The sequence below is a fragment of the Dipodomys spectabilis genome, unplaced genomic scaffold (assembly GCF_019054845.1).
Source record: "Dipodomys spectabilis isolate Male_0828 unplaced genomic scaffold, ASM1905484v1 ptg000054l, whole genome shotgun sequence".
NCBI classification, from domain to species: domain Eukaryota; kingdom Metazoa; phylum Chordata; class Mammalia; order Rodentia; family Heteromyidae; genus Dipodomys; species Dipodomys spectabilis.
The window spans coordinates 9,834,361-9,852,621 of record NW_024870731.1 but is presented as its reverse complement, the minus strand read 5'-3'; the positions used below and the strand labels follow the sequence as shown (position 1 = coordinate 9,852,621).

General features: G+C 43.0%; 1 protein-coding gene across 2 annotated transcripts in view; it reads left to right on the top strand.

The window, feature by feature from the left end:
* Colq (collagen like tail subunit of asymmetric acetylcholinesterase) overlaps window positions 1–18,261 on the top strand; it is a 63,973-nt gene that overhangs the window by 30,849 nt on the left and 14,863 nt on the right. For both annotated transcript variants that reach the window (XM_042679644.1, XM_042679645.1), the window contains exons 3-11: window positions 200–301; window positions 2,723–2,767; window positions 3,079–3,105; window positions 4,933–5,004; window positions 7,363–7,425; window positions 7,813–7,839; window positions 8,404–8,448; window positions 8,626–8,661; window positions 12,833–12,913. In XM_042679644.1, coding sequence (XP_042535578.1) covers window positions 200–301; window positions 2,723–2,767; window positions 3,079–3,105; window positions 4,933–5,004; window positions 7,363–7,425; window positions 7,813–7,839; window positions 8,404–8,448; window positions 8,626–8,661; window positions 12,833–12,913 — 498 coding nt within the window. The remainder of the gene's footprint in view (window positions 1–199; window positions 302–2,722; window positions 2,768–3,078; window positions 3,106–4,932; window positions 5,005–7,362; window positions 7,426–7,812; window positions 7,840–8,403; window positions 8,449–8,625; window positions 8,662–12,832; window positions 12,914–18,261) is intronic.

Below are 18,261 nucleotides of genomic sequence, written 5' to 3'. Positions count from 1 at the left end.
TATCTTGGTAACTCATTCAAGCCAGGTAGGTCTCAAGAGAAGAGTAGAGAACAGAAACTAATGGCCAGAGGTCATCTTCTCAAGAAAATGGTATGAGGGGAATTGCTAGACTTGGCACTGACCCTAGAGCAGAGAGGTGACCCTTCCTCTTCCAAGGCCCCTGAGTCTGACTTATAACACATGTTGCTTTGCACTGAAGCTTCTCTCCCCAGACGTGAAGAATCTCCTCCTGGAACTCGAGACCACACCATCCCCATGCATGCAAGGCTCACATGGCTCTCCTGGGCCACCTGGCCCCCAGGTGCGTGTGCTCTGAGGGATCTGGGATTGCTGTATTCTGTTCAGAGCAAGGAGGTTCATTGGGCAGAGCCTCTGGGTATCTATCCCTCTCATTGTGGTGTGGAGCTATTTTTTCTGCTCTAGTTTACTCATAGAGAGCACAGGTTCTCTTCTGGGTAAATTCTGGACTCCCAGCTATGGCAATCCAGGGTTGTCCTGTCATACTGGATTTGGGGATGTGAATCAAAGGAGATAAGAGTAGTTATCATTCTAAGTATCAAAAACTTGATGGTAATGTACCTAATGTAACCATCAACCCCATCTGTGGACCAGAGGTGACTACATTGAGTACAGAAAAGTAGAAGTAAGAGGAACTAGCTACCCTGAGCTCCTCTGGGCTTCAACATTGTGATGTAACAGGACTGGCCTTCTCCACCAAAGGCAAAGAGAAGAGTGAGGAGCAGCTACACTACAAGAGAAACTACTTTCTAGACAATCAAGAGACTTCATCTCAGACACCCAGCTCTCTGGCTTGCCTCGGAGAGAAACTCCATCTGGCTCAGGCTCTGGGTCTTCCTCAGGAAGGTCAAAGAGGGTGCAAGGATCAGGCAGCTCCCCAAGTGCCTTCTCCAACTGGGGGCATAGAAGCTATCACTCAGCTAAGTAAACTTCCTATCACTGGAAGACTATGGCAAGGCCCCATGGAGGAGACTCTGGCCTGTATTCTCCCACCAGCTTACTCTTCCTCCACTGTCCACTCAAATAAGCCATTAGTGACTGTCCCTTGGTCTTTACATACGAAGCTTATTTTAATCTTAGGGTCTATGTACTTGTGGCACCTGTTGTTTGGAAAGTTCTAAGTCCTGTTCCAAGTCCTGTTTGGAAAGTTCTTCCCTCAGATTTTTTTTTTTACCTATGGCAAAGTATAACCCAAGAATCAAATCCAGCCACAGCCTGTTTTTCTAACTACAGTTTTATTGTCTGTGGATGTTTATGGGCTACCAGGGTAGAGATGAGTAATTCTCAGAGACTAGAGTGGCCCTTGAAGCCTAAGATACAGCTGGCCATGATAGTGCACACCTGTATGTACACCTGTAATCCCATCACTTGAGGGGCAGGGGCAGGAGGCTCATGAGCTCAAGACATGGCTATGTATCAAGACTCTGTTTCAAAACAACAAAAGTCTAAGGTATCTGCTCTCTGGCCTTGAGTAGAACAAGTTTACTGACCTCCGGTTTATGGGAAAAGGGTCTATCCTGCTCACTGTCTTCGTAGTCTACACAAGAAATGGACTATCTTGTATTTTCCATAAACATCTATTGCATGCCATAAGTAGAACAGGACTTTGAACGCTGAGTTGGCTGCCACAGAGGGGCAAGGAAGTCTGCAGAAAGGCAAGAGGGAAATCATGTACAGCAAGTTTCTATTGTCCCACTCGCAGCAGTTTACTGCGGTGAGTCCACAGAGCTTTTGGAAGAAAGGGGAAGCTCTGCTCACCTCAGAATAGCTGTCTACTGGAGACAGCCCAGTGGATGCCTGAGCATCACCAACAAACAAAATCTCCAGCAGTTGTGTCATCACATTTGCATATTTCTAGCCCCTTTCAGTAACATGGAGGCTGAGCTGCCCAGGTGTGGGGTCTGGGCAGCCATTTTGGTTCTCTTGGAACCATAGGAATGGTATGGGTACTCAAAGAGACACCCCTGGAACTGCAACATTGGTATTATATGAAAGCTCATTAGACATGTAGAATCCCCACGCTCTCCTACCCCATACAATCAGAGCCTTCATTTTAACATTGAACAACCTGTGGAGCAAATGAATTCTCTGCACGTTATAGCTGGAGGAGGTAAAGAAGGAGGAAGAAGAAGAAGAGGAAGAGGAGGAGGAGGAGGAGAAAAAAAAGCAGCTCTTTGTTGTTAGAAGCAGGAAGGACAGAACTATTTGGTACCTGGTACCCACAGATCAGCCATAGGAATTTCTAAGCCAGCTGCTGTTATGTGAAAAACAGCTCCACTCTAGTCAGGGCCTCATGGAAGTGTGGTAAGATCGCTGAAAAGATGCTTGACGTAGTGGAACATTGCATTTTCAGCAGCTAGGATTTCTTTAAGACTCTTTACTTGCTCTTATCAAGTACTCTGGAGGTTGAGTGCAGTCAAAAGGCTCCAGGAAGAAAGCCAAAGTCGAGAGAGAGGATGTGTAAACCTTGAAGCCATGGTGCCAGTGGAAACACAGTGCCAAGAAAACTATGGAGGAGAAACATAACCGAGAAGAGAGGGGGGTGGAGGACAGACAGGCTCCTGTAGGGGGTTCCTGAGGCCCGGCATCCACTCAGACAATGAGACTGTTGGGTAAGGGCCCAGTGCTCCTTGCCCCCTCCCTCCCACCCCAGCAGTCCTACCTTGGTTTGGTATATTCTTCATTTCTTATCTTGATTGTGTAGGGTCCACCGGGGCTTCCTGGCAAGACAGGACCAAAAGGAGAAAAGGTATGAATCCCTCCTTTCTTTAACCCACATCTCCTTGGTCATCCCAGCTTAGTTTGTGGGGGTGCCACTGGCAGTATTTTGTTGTAGTGCGTGAAGATGAGTCCCCTGAGGATTGGCTGCTACTGCAGTGTGGGATGCTACTGGCAGATTCTGACTTAGCCTACTGGCACAGCATGGATGCTGTGACCCGCTAAGTGACTGACCAACTGACTGAGCCATAGCTATGCCTAATTACCAGCTCTACCAAGCCTTCTGCTTCCAGAACTTCTCTCCCAAAGCAGCCTCTGCTTACCTGTCTTCTCCATCTACAGGGGGAGCTTGGCCGACCAGGAAGGAAGGTATGGTTCATGCTGTTCTGTCAGCCTCTCATGAGCATCTGTGCTTCATGTGCGTATGAGTGTGTGTGTACTCCCGGTAGGCACCAGCAAAGCTCTTCTATTACCACCAGTATCTAGATGGACAATGTTGGTACCCACCCTTTGATCTGGATATAGACTCTGCATTCAGACTTCCGCAGTCTCAGAGCACCTCATCCTGCCACCCACCCTCCAAGACCCCAATCAGTGACACAAAATGACTCTCACTGTCATTTGACTAAACTAAAAGTGCCAGATGGCATTTGCATTTTGGCCCAGGTGAAATAAATGAGAGTTATTCAAGGTCATAGGGACTCTGGGTGAACCTAACGTGTTATCAAGACTTCCATTAGTGTCAAAGGGAGTAAAACAGAAGTCTATTTGACTGGCTATGGTCAGTGGGTACTAGCCCTGAACATTTAGACCTTGTGATGAAAGGAAATGCAAAACTTTGGCGGAGAAAGATAACTGAAAATATAAATTACTATATTCCTGGCTAAATACTGTATTCAAATTGTTTCAATATTAACCTTAAACAGACTTAAAGCCTTAAACAGACCTTTGAAAGGTACAAATGACATCTCCAAACACAGCACAGTGACCATCTGCAGTGCTGGACTGGAAAGGATTCTTGGGTGGTCCCCATGCACAGAGCAAAGGCCATATTGATTAGTTATGTCTACCAAGAGCAGAAACTAGTACACTCACCAGCATTTGGCATCTTTGAGCCCTTTGCTAAGCCCTTGAAATCTGTAAAATTAGCTAATGGATTCAAAAGACTCCCTAATCCATGCTCCCATTCTATGTGACAAGACTTGCTCTTCCAAAGTCCCCTTGGCTCATATTTGGTTCCCTAGAAGCAAAGACATGCACAAGCTATGAAGGGGGTCTATAGAGAATAGGAGAAGCCAAGTAAGGGTATGTTGTAAAGGAGAAATCCAGGCTTTACCCAATCCCTGCGGGAGCTCTGGAGTGCATTGCTTGACAGTTATTTGTATTGAGGTGAGGGATCTGGACTATTGGTTATTGGAAGAGGTGGTACACAAATTACTGGGCAGCTCCAATGCCTAAAGACAAACTCCATAGTTGCAGGTGGCTGAGTGCATTGTGAGTAGTTAGGAAGGTAGCTACTGGAAATGATTATGCTAAGCCTGCAAACAGATCTCAAAAGACTACCAACAGCATCTACTACTGCTCCCCACCCCTAATCCTCTCATTCAACAGCACATCCTTGTGGAGAATATGCTGGAACAGAGGGGACATTCAGATTATTAGGGAGTGGAGGTGATAAAGATTGGAAAAAAATCCACAAGTTTAGAATCCTTTCCCCAGCCGGGCACCGGTGGCTCACGCCTATAACTAGCTACTCAGGAGGCTGAGATCTGAGGATCACGGCTCAAAGCCAGCCAGGGCAGGAAAGATCTGTGAGACTCTCATCTCTGATAAACCACCAGAAAACCAGAAGTGGCACTGTGACTCAAGTGGTAGAGTGCTTGCCTTGAGCTGAAGAGCTGACGGCCAGTGCCCAGGCCCAGAGTTCAAGCCCCTCCCCCCCCTAACAAAATCCTTTCCCCACTCTTCCCTACCTCTGGAGTACAATCGGACCTTGTTAGATGATACTATGTGACACTAGGGATTTAACTTACACCTGAGTGTTTCAAGCTTTTAGGTCCCTGGTCTTTAGAGTATGGGTACACCAGGACTGGGGGCCATGCTTAGAAACTCCCATACTGATATCTGAGCCCTAGATATTCTTGGAAGAAGGATAGCGTGTCCAGTTGTTCTGACCTTTGTTCTTGATTTTTGAAGGGTAGACCTGGTCCCCCAGGTGTTCCTGGCATGCGTGGGCCCACTGGCTGGCCAGGTCCTGAAGGACCCAGGGTAAGTGTGATGTGTATTTGGGGCTCATATGATGTCTGAACGAGAGTGAGGAAGATGGCGACTCCCTAGGCTTATAGTCACCCAAGAGAGCTGGAGAACTGTCCACAGTTCACCAAACGCTTGCTCCTTCACTTGGCCTGTGGATCTTGGTCAGTGCCATGACTCTCTCCTGGAGAAGGAAAAACGAGGACTGCTCTCTGCTTTCCCAGGGACCCTGCTGGGAACTCCACTGTGAACATGGAGCATTACCATGTTCTCCTGGGGTTTCCTGAGATGGTCCAAAGGAGATTGTGTCTAGATAGCTCTTGCCAGCCATGCTGACTTGGCAGTAGGTGGAGGATGTCTGGCTGGCAATCTTATGATGAGAGAGAGGAATCATCAGATGCAGATGAAATCCTAAGGTATGGAAAACAAGCATGTCTGCATTCCTGCCTCTGTTTACATTCCTCTCATTGTTGCTCACAGACTACAGAAAAGAGGTCACGATTAGAAATTTTCCTGTGGAAGTCAGGAGAAGGCAGGGTGAATGTCACCAACTGCTCCAATTTGCTTACTGGATGGATTGTGGAAGTAGAAAATTGTTCCCCCCTCCCACCCCCGATTTTCTTAGAAAAAGTCACAAGGATATTTCTTTCAAGAATCTACTATAAAACATCAAGTTGTCCAATGCAGCATTCATATGTGGCTATTGAACCCTTGAAATGTGACTAGTGGAACTAAGGAACAAAATTTTTAATTTTTGTTCATCCAAGCTGAATTTCAAATTCTTTACTGGTTCAGTTAAAAACTTTCAGTTATGTTTATAACAATTTGAAGGTGTGACTCCACATTTTCAGCTATCAATTTTATGAAATTTAAATACAGAGCAAGTCTTTTGAATGGAGCCTGGTATCAATGGCTGATGCTTGTAGTCCTAGCTACTCAGAAGGCTAAGATCTGGAGGATTATGAGGGTTTGCTGTTGGTTGTAGTGGTGCTGGTGGGTTTTGTTGGTTGTGGGGCTTGAACTCAGGGCTTGGGCACTCTCCCTGAGCACTTTTGCTCAAGACTAATGTTCTACCACTTTGAGCTATAGTTCTACTTCTGGATTTATGGTGATTAATTGGAGATGAGAGTCTCACAGACTTTGCTCCCTGGTTTGACTTTGAATCACAATCCTCAGATTTCATCCTTCTGAGTAGCTAGGATTAAAAGCGTGAGTCACCAGTGCCCAGCTGGAGGATTATGTTTTGAGTCCAGCTCAGTCAGAAAAGTCCACTAGAATGCATCTCCCAAATAACCAACAAAAAGCAGGGCTGGAGATATGGCTGGACTATCAGCCTAGCAAGTACATGGCCTTGAGTTCAAATTCCAGTACTGAAAAAACTAATCTTTTGAATGAAAATTTAACTCCTGTATTGAGATGTTCCTTAAATGTAAAGTGTGCAACAGATTTCAAATATTTTTATGAAAAAACAATGTATAATATTTCACTACTAAGTTTTATATTCATAAGCTAGTTTAGATTAAATAAAATATCTTACTAAAATTCTGCTTGCTTAGTTTTATAGTGACCTTGAAAATTGCTTTAAATTCACTATGTGGTTCATGTAGTATTTCTACTTGTTAGCCCCAGTATAAAGTTTTTTGGTAGAGAGGATGATAGAATTTCCAACTGCAAGCTGGGCACCAGTGGCTCACGCCTGTAATCCTAGCTACTCAGGTAGCTAGGTAGCCCAGGTAGAAAAGTCCGTGAGACTCTGATCTCCAAAAAACCACTAGAAAACCGGAAGTGGCACTATGGCTCAAGAGGTAGAGCGCTCGCCTTGAGCTGAAAAGCACAGGGACAGGGCTCAGGCCCAGAGTTCAAGCCCCATGACCGACAAAAATAAATAAATAAATAAATAAATCCAATTGCAAACCATTCCAAGGGGCAACAGAGTTTTAGCCAATGATGTTCACATTCACCCTCCTTGGCTGCAAACCTGGGATGCTAGTTTGTTGAGATATCTTAACGGGCCTCTCTATGCAAATCAGTTAAAGAGTTTTGTGTGTGTCAGCACCTCCATGCTTCTCCTTTCCCCTCCCTGTCCTTTTCTAGAAAAAGATCCAGTATCACCATTTACAACATCTTAGTGAGTATCTAGTTCGGAGATCTGCTGTACTTTGGGCATTTTCATTTTATATTTAATCTCAAATATCAGACAATTAGAGTATGGAATCTTGGGCTCCTGGGATGGGGCAGGGGACATTTGAGGACATCAAATTCACATGCTGCCCTAATATCCCTGGTTCCATCTCAGTCTTAGCCAATACTCTCCTTACTCAGCTTCTCTAAGAAATGTCACTATGGATTTTTTCCTTCTTTTAATTCCCACAGGGTGAAAAAGGTGACCTGGGTATGATGGGCTTGCCAGGGTCAAGAGGACCAATGGGCTCAAAGGTCAGTGTGGGGTCCAGATGGGCATTCCTAGGTCTTCTCACTAAGGCTGTGGAGCAGATGTCTACAAAGATGAGGAGGGCTGAGTTGTGAAGAATGTCCACAGATACTATGCCCTGAGATGTGGAACATAAAGATACTATCACTTCTCTCTCTTGGACTGAAAAGGTCAAGCCCCTGGACAACAGCTGGGAACATTTTTTCAGGTCTTTATGGGATCCTATAGAAACAAAACCTTTTGGGATATCTGTTTACTGCTGCAACCCCACTATAACTCACAGTACAATGTGGAGATAACTCAGCCATACTCTCACAGTTTCCTTCCATTTTTGCACCATACCTTAAGGTCCTACAAGACTCATTTTAAATGTGCCTTCTGCTTTCTTTCAGGGCTACCCTGGATCCAGAGGGGAAAAGGTCAGTGTTTATTTCTGATGATATTCTATAACCTTGTCTGAATTACAGCCATTCTAGCTCTTCCTGTCCTCCATACATGAGTTTAAGGAGAAATAAGGGCTTCCTGAGGCAGGTCAATAAGAGTAGGGAGAAGTTTTTTATGGAAGCAGAGGCCCTGCACAAGGAGTAGCTGAGCAAATGAAACTGAGAATGAACTCAGTTTGAATGTGATTGCTAAAGGAATGGGTACACGTGTGTCCTTAGACCAAGCTTCTGCCATACACTGTCTCATTAGTCAAAGCAAAACCAATACCAAAAAGAACATGGGGGCACATTTTGAAGGGGTTAAGGGAAGATCTGGGACCAAGAATGTTCTGTGAGTTGGCCTTTAATGCAAGAGGTCTTTGGGTTCCAAACAGAAGGTAGATCACAAAGCATTCCTTTTCCAGGCAAGCCATCTAACATCTCTGAGTCTATCATTGTCTGTAAAATGAGTGTGTTGGCCTAGAGCTTTGGAGTTTGAATTGTTCCAATTCCTGCTCCTTCCCATAATATTAATTCATTGACTCTCTGGTTTCCTCCTAGGGATCTAGAGGTGCACCGGGTGACTTGGGTCCCAAAGGAGAAAAGGTAATGGCCAATCCATAGAAATAATAAACTACAATGAAAGTGGTGGCCCTTGTTCACCCTATCTGTGACTAGATGGACTGATGGGCCTCCATCTTAAAAATGGATGATCTTGGTCAGCCATAGTCCTTCCAAGGGTTATTTTAGAGGTAGTCACAATATTTGTTGCTCTATTCACAGGGTTTCCCAGGACTTCCTGGAATGTTGGGGCAGAAAGTAAGTATCTACATGAAGTGAAAATAGGTCTCAGGGAAAAATAATCAGTTCCTTCAACAAATAGAGTTGTACCTTTTTAGTCCCTCAGGAAATCAGGAAAGGAGAAAAAGTTTAATTGTAGAAGGTTCTGGTTTGAGGTGGGGAGGAAGTTGTCTTATACTTTGTGGCAATAGTACTAGGAGGTTCTGAGATCTCCCTCTAGTTCTGTGAAAGAAAAAGGCCTCCCATCCAGGTGGAGAGAAGTCCTTCCCGCGCCCCCCCCCCCCCCCCCGCCCCCGTCCCCTACCTCTTAGAGGGCTGTGGTAATATTGAAAAGCAGGAAATTTTGTGACAAGGGACTTAGATCTGAGTCACAGGTGCTTAAGGACCCTTTCAGCCCACAGTCCCCAGAGGAAAGTCTAGGCATATTTGCCTTAATGACACTGCTGTCTAAACTCACTTCATTTGTTTGTGTTTTCCAAGGGTTAATTTAAACAAGATTTTGCTAGGCAGCTAAGGTGGGGCAGCTTAAACTCACTATGTAGCCCAGTCTGGCTTTTAACTCACGATTCTCCTATCTCAGCCACCCAAGTGCTGGGATTGCAGGTTATCAACCATCACCTCTCCCCCCCTCCTCTCTCTCCACCCACCCATCAATGTATCTTTCTGTCTGTCTGTGCTCTACCACTGAGCTATATCCCTAGCCCCTGATGAAACTCTTAACAGCCTTCTTCAAGGGAGACATACATACCGATGGAGGGATACAGGATTATTTGAACTGGATGATAGCAGACTTTTTAAAAAATAGTTAAATGATGAAATATTTGTAGTGTTGCCTTGCTTGTGACATGACCTAAATTTAAAAAGGAGTCGGGACTAAGGATGTACTTTGATGGTAGAGCACTTGCCTGGCATGTCAAGGGCCCTAGGTTTCATCCCCAGCACCACAATTAATCAACACATAAAGAAAGAAAAGGAAAAAGGAGTCAGTTACAGGTTAAGAAAATAAATATTCAGGCTGGGAGGGTGGCTCAGTGGTAGAGTGCTTACCTTGCATGCATGAGGCCCTGGGTTCCATTCCTCAGCACTATATAAGCAGAAAAAAAGCCAGAAGTGGCGCTGTGGCTCAAGCGGTAGAGCCCTAGCCTTGATCTGAAGAGCTGAGGGACAGTGGCCAGGCCCAGAGTTCAGGCCCCATGACCCACAATAAATAAATAAATAAATATTCAATCAGTAGTATGCAGATGAAACAAAAGTTTCAAAGATGATAGTGGACCAACACATTTTTAGAAACTTTTACTTTGAGTTAGGGGGTCTGGGGGAGATTTGGGGCAAGATAAGGGGAGATGGCAGAGGAGAGAGAGAGAGTGAGGGAGGGGAGAATTCCATAAAAGACTTTTAGAAGACTGTTTAGTATGGTTTCTAAGCCCCATGACCATGTTTTAAGGCATTGACATTAGAAATTGTTATTTTAACCTAGGCCTCAGCCTATTACAGTCTTATTCAAACATGCCAAACATGCCAATAGATGCTTTCTTACCATTTTTAATTTTTAATGTTTTGAGTTTTTTAAACTACTTTAAGGTGTTGTTGATTTTTTTGTGGGTTTTTTTTTTTTTTTTGAGGTTTTTGGATAGCATCTTGCTATGTCTGCCAGGCTGACCTAAAACTTGATATCCACCTACCTCAGCCTCCCAAATGCTGGGATTACAGCATTACAGGATTACACCCAGCAGTATTTTTAATTTTTAAAAGTTTTCCATAAAGTATTAGTCTTCAAACTTAAATAATTTTATCTGGCTGTAACCAGTCAGTAGAGCATATTTAAATATTTTCAGTCTTTGTGAATCAATTTACCATGATCTATCATCACTACCTTAAGCTGTCAGATTCTGTTTTTGCTACCTTAGAAAAGGTGTTATATTTTTTTAAATAGATTAACTTATAAGCAAGTTAAAGGAAACATTAGAAGAGAAAAATCATTTTATTTAAAAATATTTAGGCTAGGTTTTCATTGAGCACAACAGGGAACATCAAAGGATCATAAATTACTGTAAAATTAAGCATGACAGTGTCTCTGGCCTCTGCACTATTTACTAGACTTGGCATTGAAAGAGTTGTCTTCCCTTTTTATGGGAGGCTGTTTTAAGACAGAGCTGATATGATAACCATAATTAGGTCTTAGGAGAGAAATTAGATCAAGAAATTACTGGCTGCTTCCAGCTGATAGAGAAGGGCCACACTTCCTTCTCACAATCTTGTAATATTTTTTATATTGTTTATGCTGCTATTTCTTCTAGCTAAAAAAGATTTACCTTGGTCCTTTCTAAAATTGTGCAAAGCTCCTTTTGACCACACAGAATCCATTCCACTTTCTCATACTCTTTCATGGCTAAGAATGCTGAAGGATACCACATGTTAAAGAATATATGAGCTTCAACAATTTGTGGTATTGTAAGATGTTAGTGACAAATTCATTATGTTGGCTGAGCTGACAGGCCATTCAGAGCTTTGTGTTTGATTTTTTTTAATTAGCATACATTAGTTATATGGGGAGAGATTTTATTGTGGCATTTCTATACACCTTTATACCGTATCCCAATCTATCTCACTTCCTCTACACTCTGCCTGCCCATTCCCCCCAATTTCCCAAAACAATTTCAACAGTCTTCATTGTTATATTTTCATTGTTGGACGTAATGCATTTGTATTCAACCTTCTTCATCCTCCTTGTTTTATACTTGATTTTCATTGCATGTTGGCACTCTCCAGAATTTTCCATTACATTAGATCTCTGACTGCCACATGAAAAAGAGCTTGGAGGTATGTTCTTCCTGATGGCTGGAGTGGCTGTTCATGGGGGCTTCCGTCTGCTGACTAAGAGAAATACTCATGGCAGTTATCTCTAAACTTACATTGGTGGTACATTTTGGGCTGCAGGAGGATTATTGGAGGTAGTAATAATTTATCCTTTGTGTTCATGATCCCCCAAAACAGTTAAGTGGGGCTGAAATCCCAGAAGAACGTGGAGAAGAAGGAGAGAAACTAAGCTGGTGTGATAGTTCTTGATTGGTTGGAGAAGCACCTAGGGGATTAAGGAAGCACACTTCTAGGAGAATCTCTGACCTAATAAATGAATCAATTCCTTGATGGATTTATGATAGAATTATTGGGAGGTGGTGAAAGTAGGAAGTGAAACCTAATCGGAGGTCAATGTGTCCTTGAAGAATGTATCTTTCCCTGCCTCCTTCCTCTATTCCCTCTGTTTCCTGTCTACCATGAGATGAGCAGCCTCTACCACACATTCCTGCCACTATAATGCTGTACCTTACGATAGGTGCAGAAACAATGGAGCCAGCTGCAGTGGGCTGAATTATGAGCCAAAATAAATCTTTCCACCCTTATTTGGTTAAAATGAGGCAAAAGTAACTAATACAGATGGAGAAATTATTTGGGGAAAGGTTGGCCTTGAGCTATGAAATTCTTCCACTGGTACACTGTTTCTGATTTTCCAACACAGAGTTATATTCAATGAAGAACGTATTTTCACTGTTTTATAAAGTGCATATTCAATAATCACATTGAATGTTTGGATATACACACATATGAAACATTTCTTGAAACTCGAAACATATACTTGAGATATCTCTCCCCACAGAATCAAATGGAAGTGAGCTGGAACTCAAAGCAATGTTTACTTCATATATAATCTTAAGCAAAAGCCATGAAAGAAGCATAAACTTCTATTATGACAGTAGGAAAAACTGTGTCCAATCTACTGTGTCAAAAACCCCACCAATTTGATGTGGTACTAAAAAACAAAACAAAGCACTATGCAATATTTAAAATAAAATAAAATAGCCCTTTTCCCAGTCTAAAGTGTCACAGGCACACACGTGGTTAAAAGACAGAAGCTTACCACATTTTTCAAATAGTGGTTTGTCTCTCTTTTGGTCACCAAAATATCTATTGCCCATAGCACTAAGTAATCTACTCAGAGTTACCGTCTTTCTTTTCTCTTCCTTGAAAGATGAGTCTGCCTTTCATGTGGCTTCACTGCTCTGCCAAACTCCCAGGGTTGCCCATCTAGAAAAGACTTAAAATGATCAAAAGGCTGTCCCCAAGCTAAGAATTGGATAGACCTATGTACATATGCCACTCCACACACTCCAATTTTTCTTTCTCTTTCCAGGGTGAAATGGGCCCAAAGGGTGAACCTGGTATAGCAGGACACCGAGGACCCACAGGAAGACCAGGAAAACGAGGCAAGCAGGTAGGGATTCCAGGGTTTTCTCCTACCCTCAGATGGAACTTTCTGACCAGATAGGTGTTGAGGAGAGAGGAGAATGAGTCAGTCAGAAATGTTCCATAACCCCAGATTCTAGTATCCGAGGGACACTGTTTCCAGGATCTCAAGCTTCCTAGGATAGATACCGCTGAGGATGGAAGAGATAGAATGCTCCTCAAGCCAGAAGCAAGAGTGAATCTTCAGTTAATAGGAAAAATCCACCTTAACCAAGCAACGAGGAGTGGAAGAAGTTGGATAATTTACTCAACTTTTCAGTGTTCCAAACACAAAAGGGCTCTTGGAGGATGATCCCTCCAGGCATTTCTCAGCTATCAAAAGGTCTCCAGGGTCTCATGGCAGGATGGAATTTCCCCACAAAAGTCCCAAGTTGTAAGCCATCTTTTTTTTTTATTAGGTTTGTTAAGGTTTCAGGAAAATTGTTTTGGTCAACAGGCTCCTATATTAAACCAGGCAATTAAGTTAGGGAAAGGAAAGAAGACTCATTTGCCTGGGCTAATGCAAGAACTATCTTGAGTTATCTCAGAAAAACTTATGGACTTTTCTGTAGTGGGCAAGTACTCCTGAGAGATATATTGTTTTTGTTTGCTTGCCTTTCTTCCTTTTCTCTCCCTCCTTCCCTTTCTTCCTCCTTCCCTTCCAATCTCCCTCCTTTCTTTCCTTCCTTTTTGTAGAGAGGATCTTACTATGTAGATCAGGAACTCACAATCCTCTTCCCTGAGGCTCCTGAGTGCTAAAATTACAGGCATATATCACTACACCTGACCACATTACTCTGTGTGTGTGTGTGTGTGTGTGTGTGTGTGTATGTGTGTGTGTGTGTGTGTGTGTGTTTTCCAGTCCTGGAGCTTGAACTCAGGGCCTGGGGTCTATCCCTCAACTTTTTTGCTCAAGGCTAGTGCTCTACCACTTGAGCCACACAGCTTTATGTCCTGCTTTTTTGGTAGTTAACTGAAGATAAGAGTCTTAGTGACTTTCCTGTTCAGGCTGGCCTTAAACTGAGAGCCTCAGCTTTCAGCTTCCTGAGTAACTAATAGTTGTGAACCACTGGTGTCTAGCTCATATTACTTTTTTGATGTGTGTTGGTTTTTTATTTCAAATAGACATCTAAGTTCAGCTTTATTTAAGTAATTTTAATTCAAAACTAAATGAATACATGAATATATATACTTTTGCAACTTTTAATGTTAATGATTTTCAATATGTTAGAAGAAAAACGTTATTTTGAATATACAGTAAAATAGTTTTAGCAGGCCATGATAGTACATGCATCTAATTCCAGCACTTAGGAGGCTGGGGCAGAATGATCTTTTGTTCAAGGATAACTTGGCAAAAGTTTTATTATATTTTTAATTGATAGGTCATTACATACATTTACAAGGTACATGGTGATGTTTCATTGCATATATACATTAAAGAATGATCAAATTCAGCTAATTAACATACCCATTACCTGGAATATTTATTATTTATTTGTATTGAGGACATTAAAAATCTATTTTGTTCATTGTATTTTTGTCTCCCTTCCCTTTATGCAATCATCACAGAAAATTTAAGAAATCATGGAAATAGATAGAAAATCATCAAAAGACCCAACACTGAGGAACATATATGTATTGTTGGTGATTCTGGGGTGATTTTATATACTTCCTGTCAGATTTCTTTTTATTCATTCAAATTGTTTCTTTTAAATTCTATATGTAATTATTTTTAACTTAAAATTACAACGTGTACAGTTTTTCTTTTCTTTCTTTCTTTCTTTTGTGTGTGTGTGGGGTGCCAGTACTGATGTTTGAACTCAGGGCCTGGGTGCTTCCCATTAGCTCTTTTGCTCAAGACTGGTGCTTTGAGCTGGGTGCCAGTAGCTCATGACTATAATTCTAGCTACTCAGAAAGTTAAGATCTGAGGATCACGGTTCAAAGACATCCTGGACAAGAAAGTTTGTAATACTCTTATCTCCAATAAACCACTAGAAAACCGGTGGTGGTGTGGCTCAAGTGGTAGAGCACTTGCCTTGAGCTGAAGAGCTCAGGGACAGCGCTCAGGCCCAGAGTTCAAGTCCCACAACTGACAAAAAAGGGCTGTTGTTTTATCTCTTGAGCCATAGCCCTACTTCTGGCTTTTTGGTGGTTAACTAGAGATAAAAGTCACATGAACTTTCTTGCCCACACTGGATTTGACCCATGATCCTTAGATCTCAGTCTCTCAAATTGAAAATTCATAGGGTTATAGGCAAGAGCTACCAGTGTTGCTGTGAAGTTTTTCCTGTTAATATTTTTAAACACCTTTTTTACATATCCACATCATATGTTAGTAAGTGAATAAGCAATAGATTGCTTGAACAAGCGAGGACTACTTAGTCTATAGAATGCTGCAAAGGGAACATCTTTGGGTGCATAGCTTTTTCCATTCTTCTCATCATTTCCTTAGGCTAGCTCCATGGTTCTCAAATATTAGCTTACATCAGAACCACTGGGAGTTGTCTGATTTCAAATTCCTCACACCAGCTACAATAGTTACAGTTCGCCTCTTGGCTTCCCAGGGCCTAGGCCTTGTTACCAAGTCTATGAAACAATTAGCCTGGAAAGAACTGCTTCAGCATGGGTTTTATTTTGTGTCTTATTCTATGGTTCTAATGGGAAGTCAGGGTTAAAAACCATGGGAAGAGAAAAACAAAGGAGGGGATGACAATGCTTGACAAGAAATGTACTCGTTACCTTACTCGTGTAACTGTAACCCCTCTGTACAGCATCTTCACAATAAAATAAAATTAAAAAAAAATCATGATAACACTGAAGCTAATTATGGTCTTTTCCTACTCAATTTTGAAGTGACACATTCCCATCTTGATAATTCAGATTTCAACAGTAACTTTTGAAGCTACAAAATTCTAGTCTAATTTCAGTTGAACAACTGCTGGCATGGTCATGACTTTACCATGATGCCACAGATACCTACTCTCTGAAAGCATGGCTGAGAGGAAAAACTGGAGGGGAAATGATTCATGTTTCTTCTCTCCCAGTCATTTCTATCCAGAATGTTCTATGCTTGTTCTTAGGTTTAAAAAGATTAATTAGACTTTGCCAGAGAACCACACAGACATCCAGGTACAGAGAACAAAGGAAGGTTTATTGCCTGGAAAGGGGGCTGGCGAGACTCCTTCTCACAAGAGAGAAGTGAGAAGAAATACCGGCTGTTGTCTGGGGTGACCTATATAACCTAGGGGGTTTAGAAGGGACTAGAAGGGGCTAGAAGGCGGAGACCCTGGTATGGACGTGTGGGCCAGGGGCTCCATCATGGCAGACTAGGATTTATGGCTGCTATCTAAATAGTAGATAAGGGTCCTGCAACTGCCCAGACCTGAAGGTCAATCTAAGGGGCTCTTGTTGCCTTATATGGTGGTAGTGCCATTGCAAGATAAAGCGGGTTGGAAGTTGATTAGTTACTGCCTTTACTACTTGGGCCTAGTGCTGCCTAGGAAGGGAGCATGCTAAGCTGTGGAGAAGGGAAGGGGTGGACTAAGCTATGGGAAGGGACTCATTTCACTAACACTTGTACTTTGAGAAGCTTATTGCTTCTGTCCTCTAGTTCATTTCTAGGGAGGTGTTTGACCACATTGGGGAACACACAGGGGTGAGTGAATGAGCTCAGCCTTCCTACAAGATGAAGACAACTTATGTGTCTACTTAACAGACACCTGTGTCATTTGCCTTGGCAGCCTACCCTACTCCACTTTTTTTTTCAGTCATGGGGTTTGAACTCAGAGCCTCTCTGTGCTCAAGGCTAGCACTCTACTACTTGAGCCACAGCATCACTTCCAGCTTTTTCTGAGTATTTATTGGAGATAAGAGTCTCACAGACTTTCCTGCCCAGGCTGGCTTTGATCTGCGATCCCTAGATCTCAGCCTCCTGAGCTAGGATTGCAGGTGTGAGCCACTGGTATCCGGCTTCTTTTTTCTTTTAATCTTGAATTGATTTTCTACTGTAGAATCTATATCCAGCATTTTCTGGGCCAGTGACATGAAGACTTTCTGAAAGTTATTATAAGTCAATTCAAAACCAAAAATCAAATTCCTGAATAGCCAGGTACTGTAACTTATGCCTGGGATTCTAGCTATTCAGGAGGCTGAGATCTGAGGATCACAGTTCAAAGCCAGCCCAGGCAGAAAAGTTTATGAGACTTATATCTCCAGTTAACCACCAAAAAGCCTGAAGTGGAGCTGTGGCTCAAGTGGTAGAGCACCAGCCTTGAGCAGAAGCCAAGTGAAAATGTAAGGCCTTGAACCCAAACCCTAGTACACACACACACACACACACACACACACACACACACACACACACACACACACACATGTGGATGCATGCATGCACCTGAACTAGGAGATATTTCAGTCTAAAATTTCCAACAAGAAGGATTTAGAAATCACTCATCTGTCTCTGTCATTTCAGTTTCTTTTCTTTTTTTTGGGGGGGGGGTGTCTGGTCATGGGTCCTGATCTCTGGGCCTGAGCACTGTCCCTCAGCTCTTCAGCTCAAGGCTAGCGCTCTACCACTTGAGCCACAGCGCCACTTCCGGCTTTTTTTCTTTTTGCTTATGTGGTGCTGAGGAATGGAACCCAGGGCCTCAGGCATGCAAGGCAAGCGCTCTACCACTGAGCCACCTTCCCAGCCCTCTTCAGTTTATTTTCAAGGAAGCTGAGGGAGATGGTATTGCTTGTCCAAGACCCTTCAGCTGAGCCAGCTTCAAGCCAAGTCAGAGTGTGGTGACCAGCATTTCCCCACATAAATTCTCCCCGTCACTATTGGGCTTCAAGCCATGCTTCTATGCAGGCTCAGGAAAGCAGCTGTTGTCTTTATATCTTAAGACCCTCCAGGTAAGGGGGCAGAACAACTTCATATCCCCCAAACTTGTGGCAAGTAAGGAATAGGATGGCTTTTCCTGGAAAGTTCTCCTTAATGAGTTCTGCCAAAGACTTCTGAGCAGGTAACTGATAGGCAGAAGACTGCTGTACCGCTGGTGTCAGAATCAAGGAGCATTTCCAGCGCCTTCAAGCTGTGTACTTCCTGTGCTCAGAGCCAGCTGACCTGGCTGTTAAAAAAACAAGCCTTTCCCATGGCTATATTAAGCTGGTGTGACTTCCTTTGGTGTTCTGGGACCCATCCTGGTGACTGGATGGAATGCTTCCGCTTGGGCTGAGGCTTAAGTAAGTCCTCCATGAAGAAGGAACTGGAAATAAACTGACCTCACTGGTCCCCTAGTGAATGGTCAAGAACTCCCCAGGCATTATAACCAAGGGGGCTCCAGGGCCATATT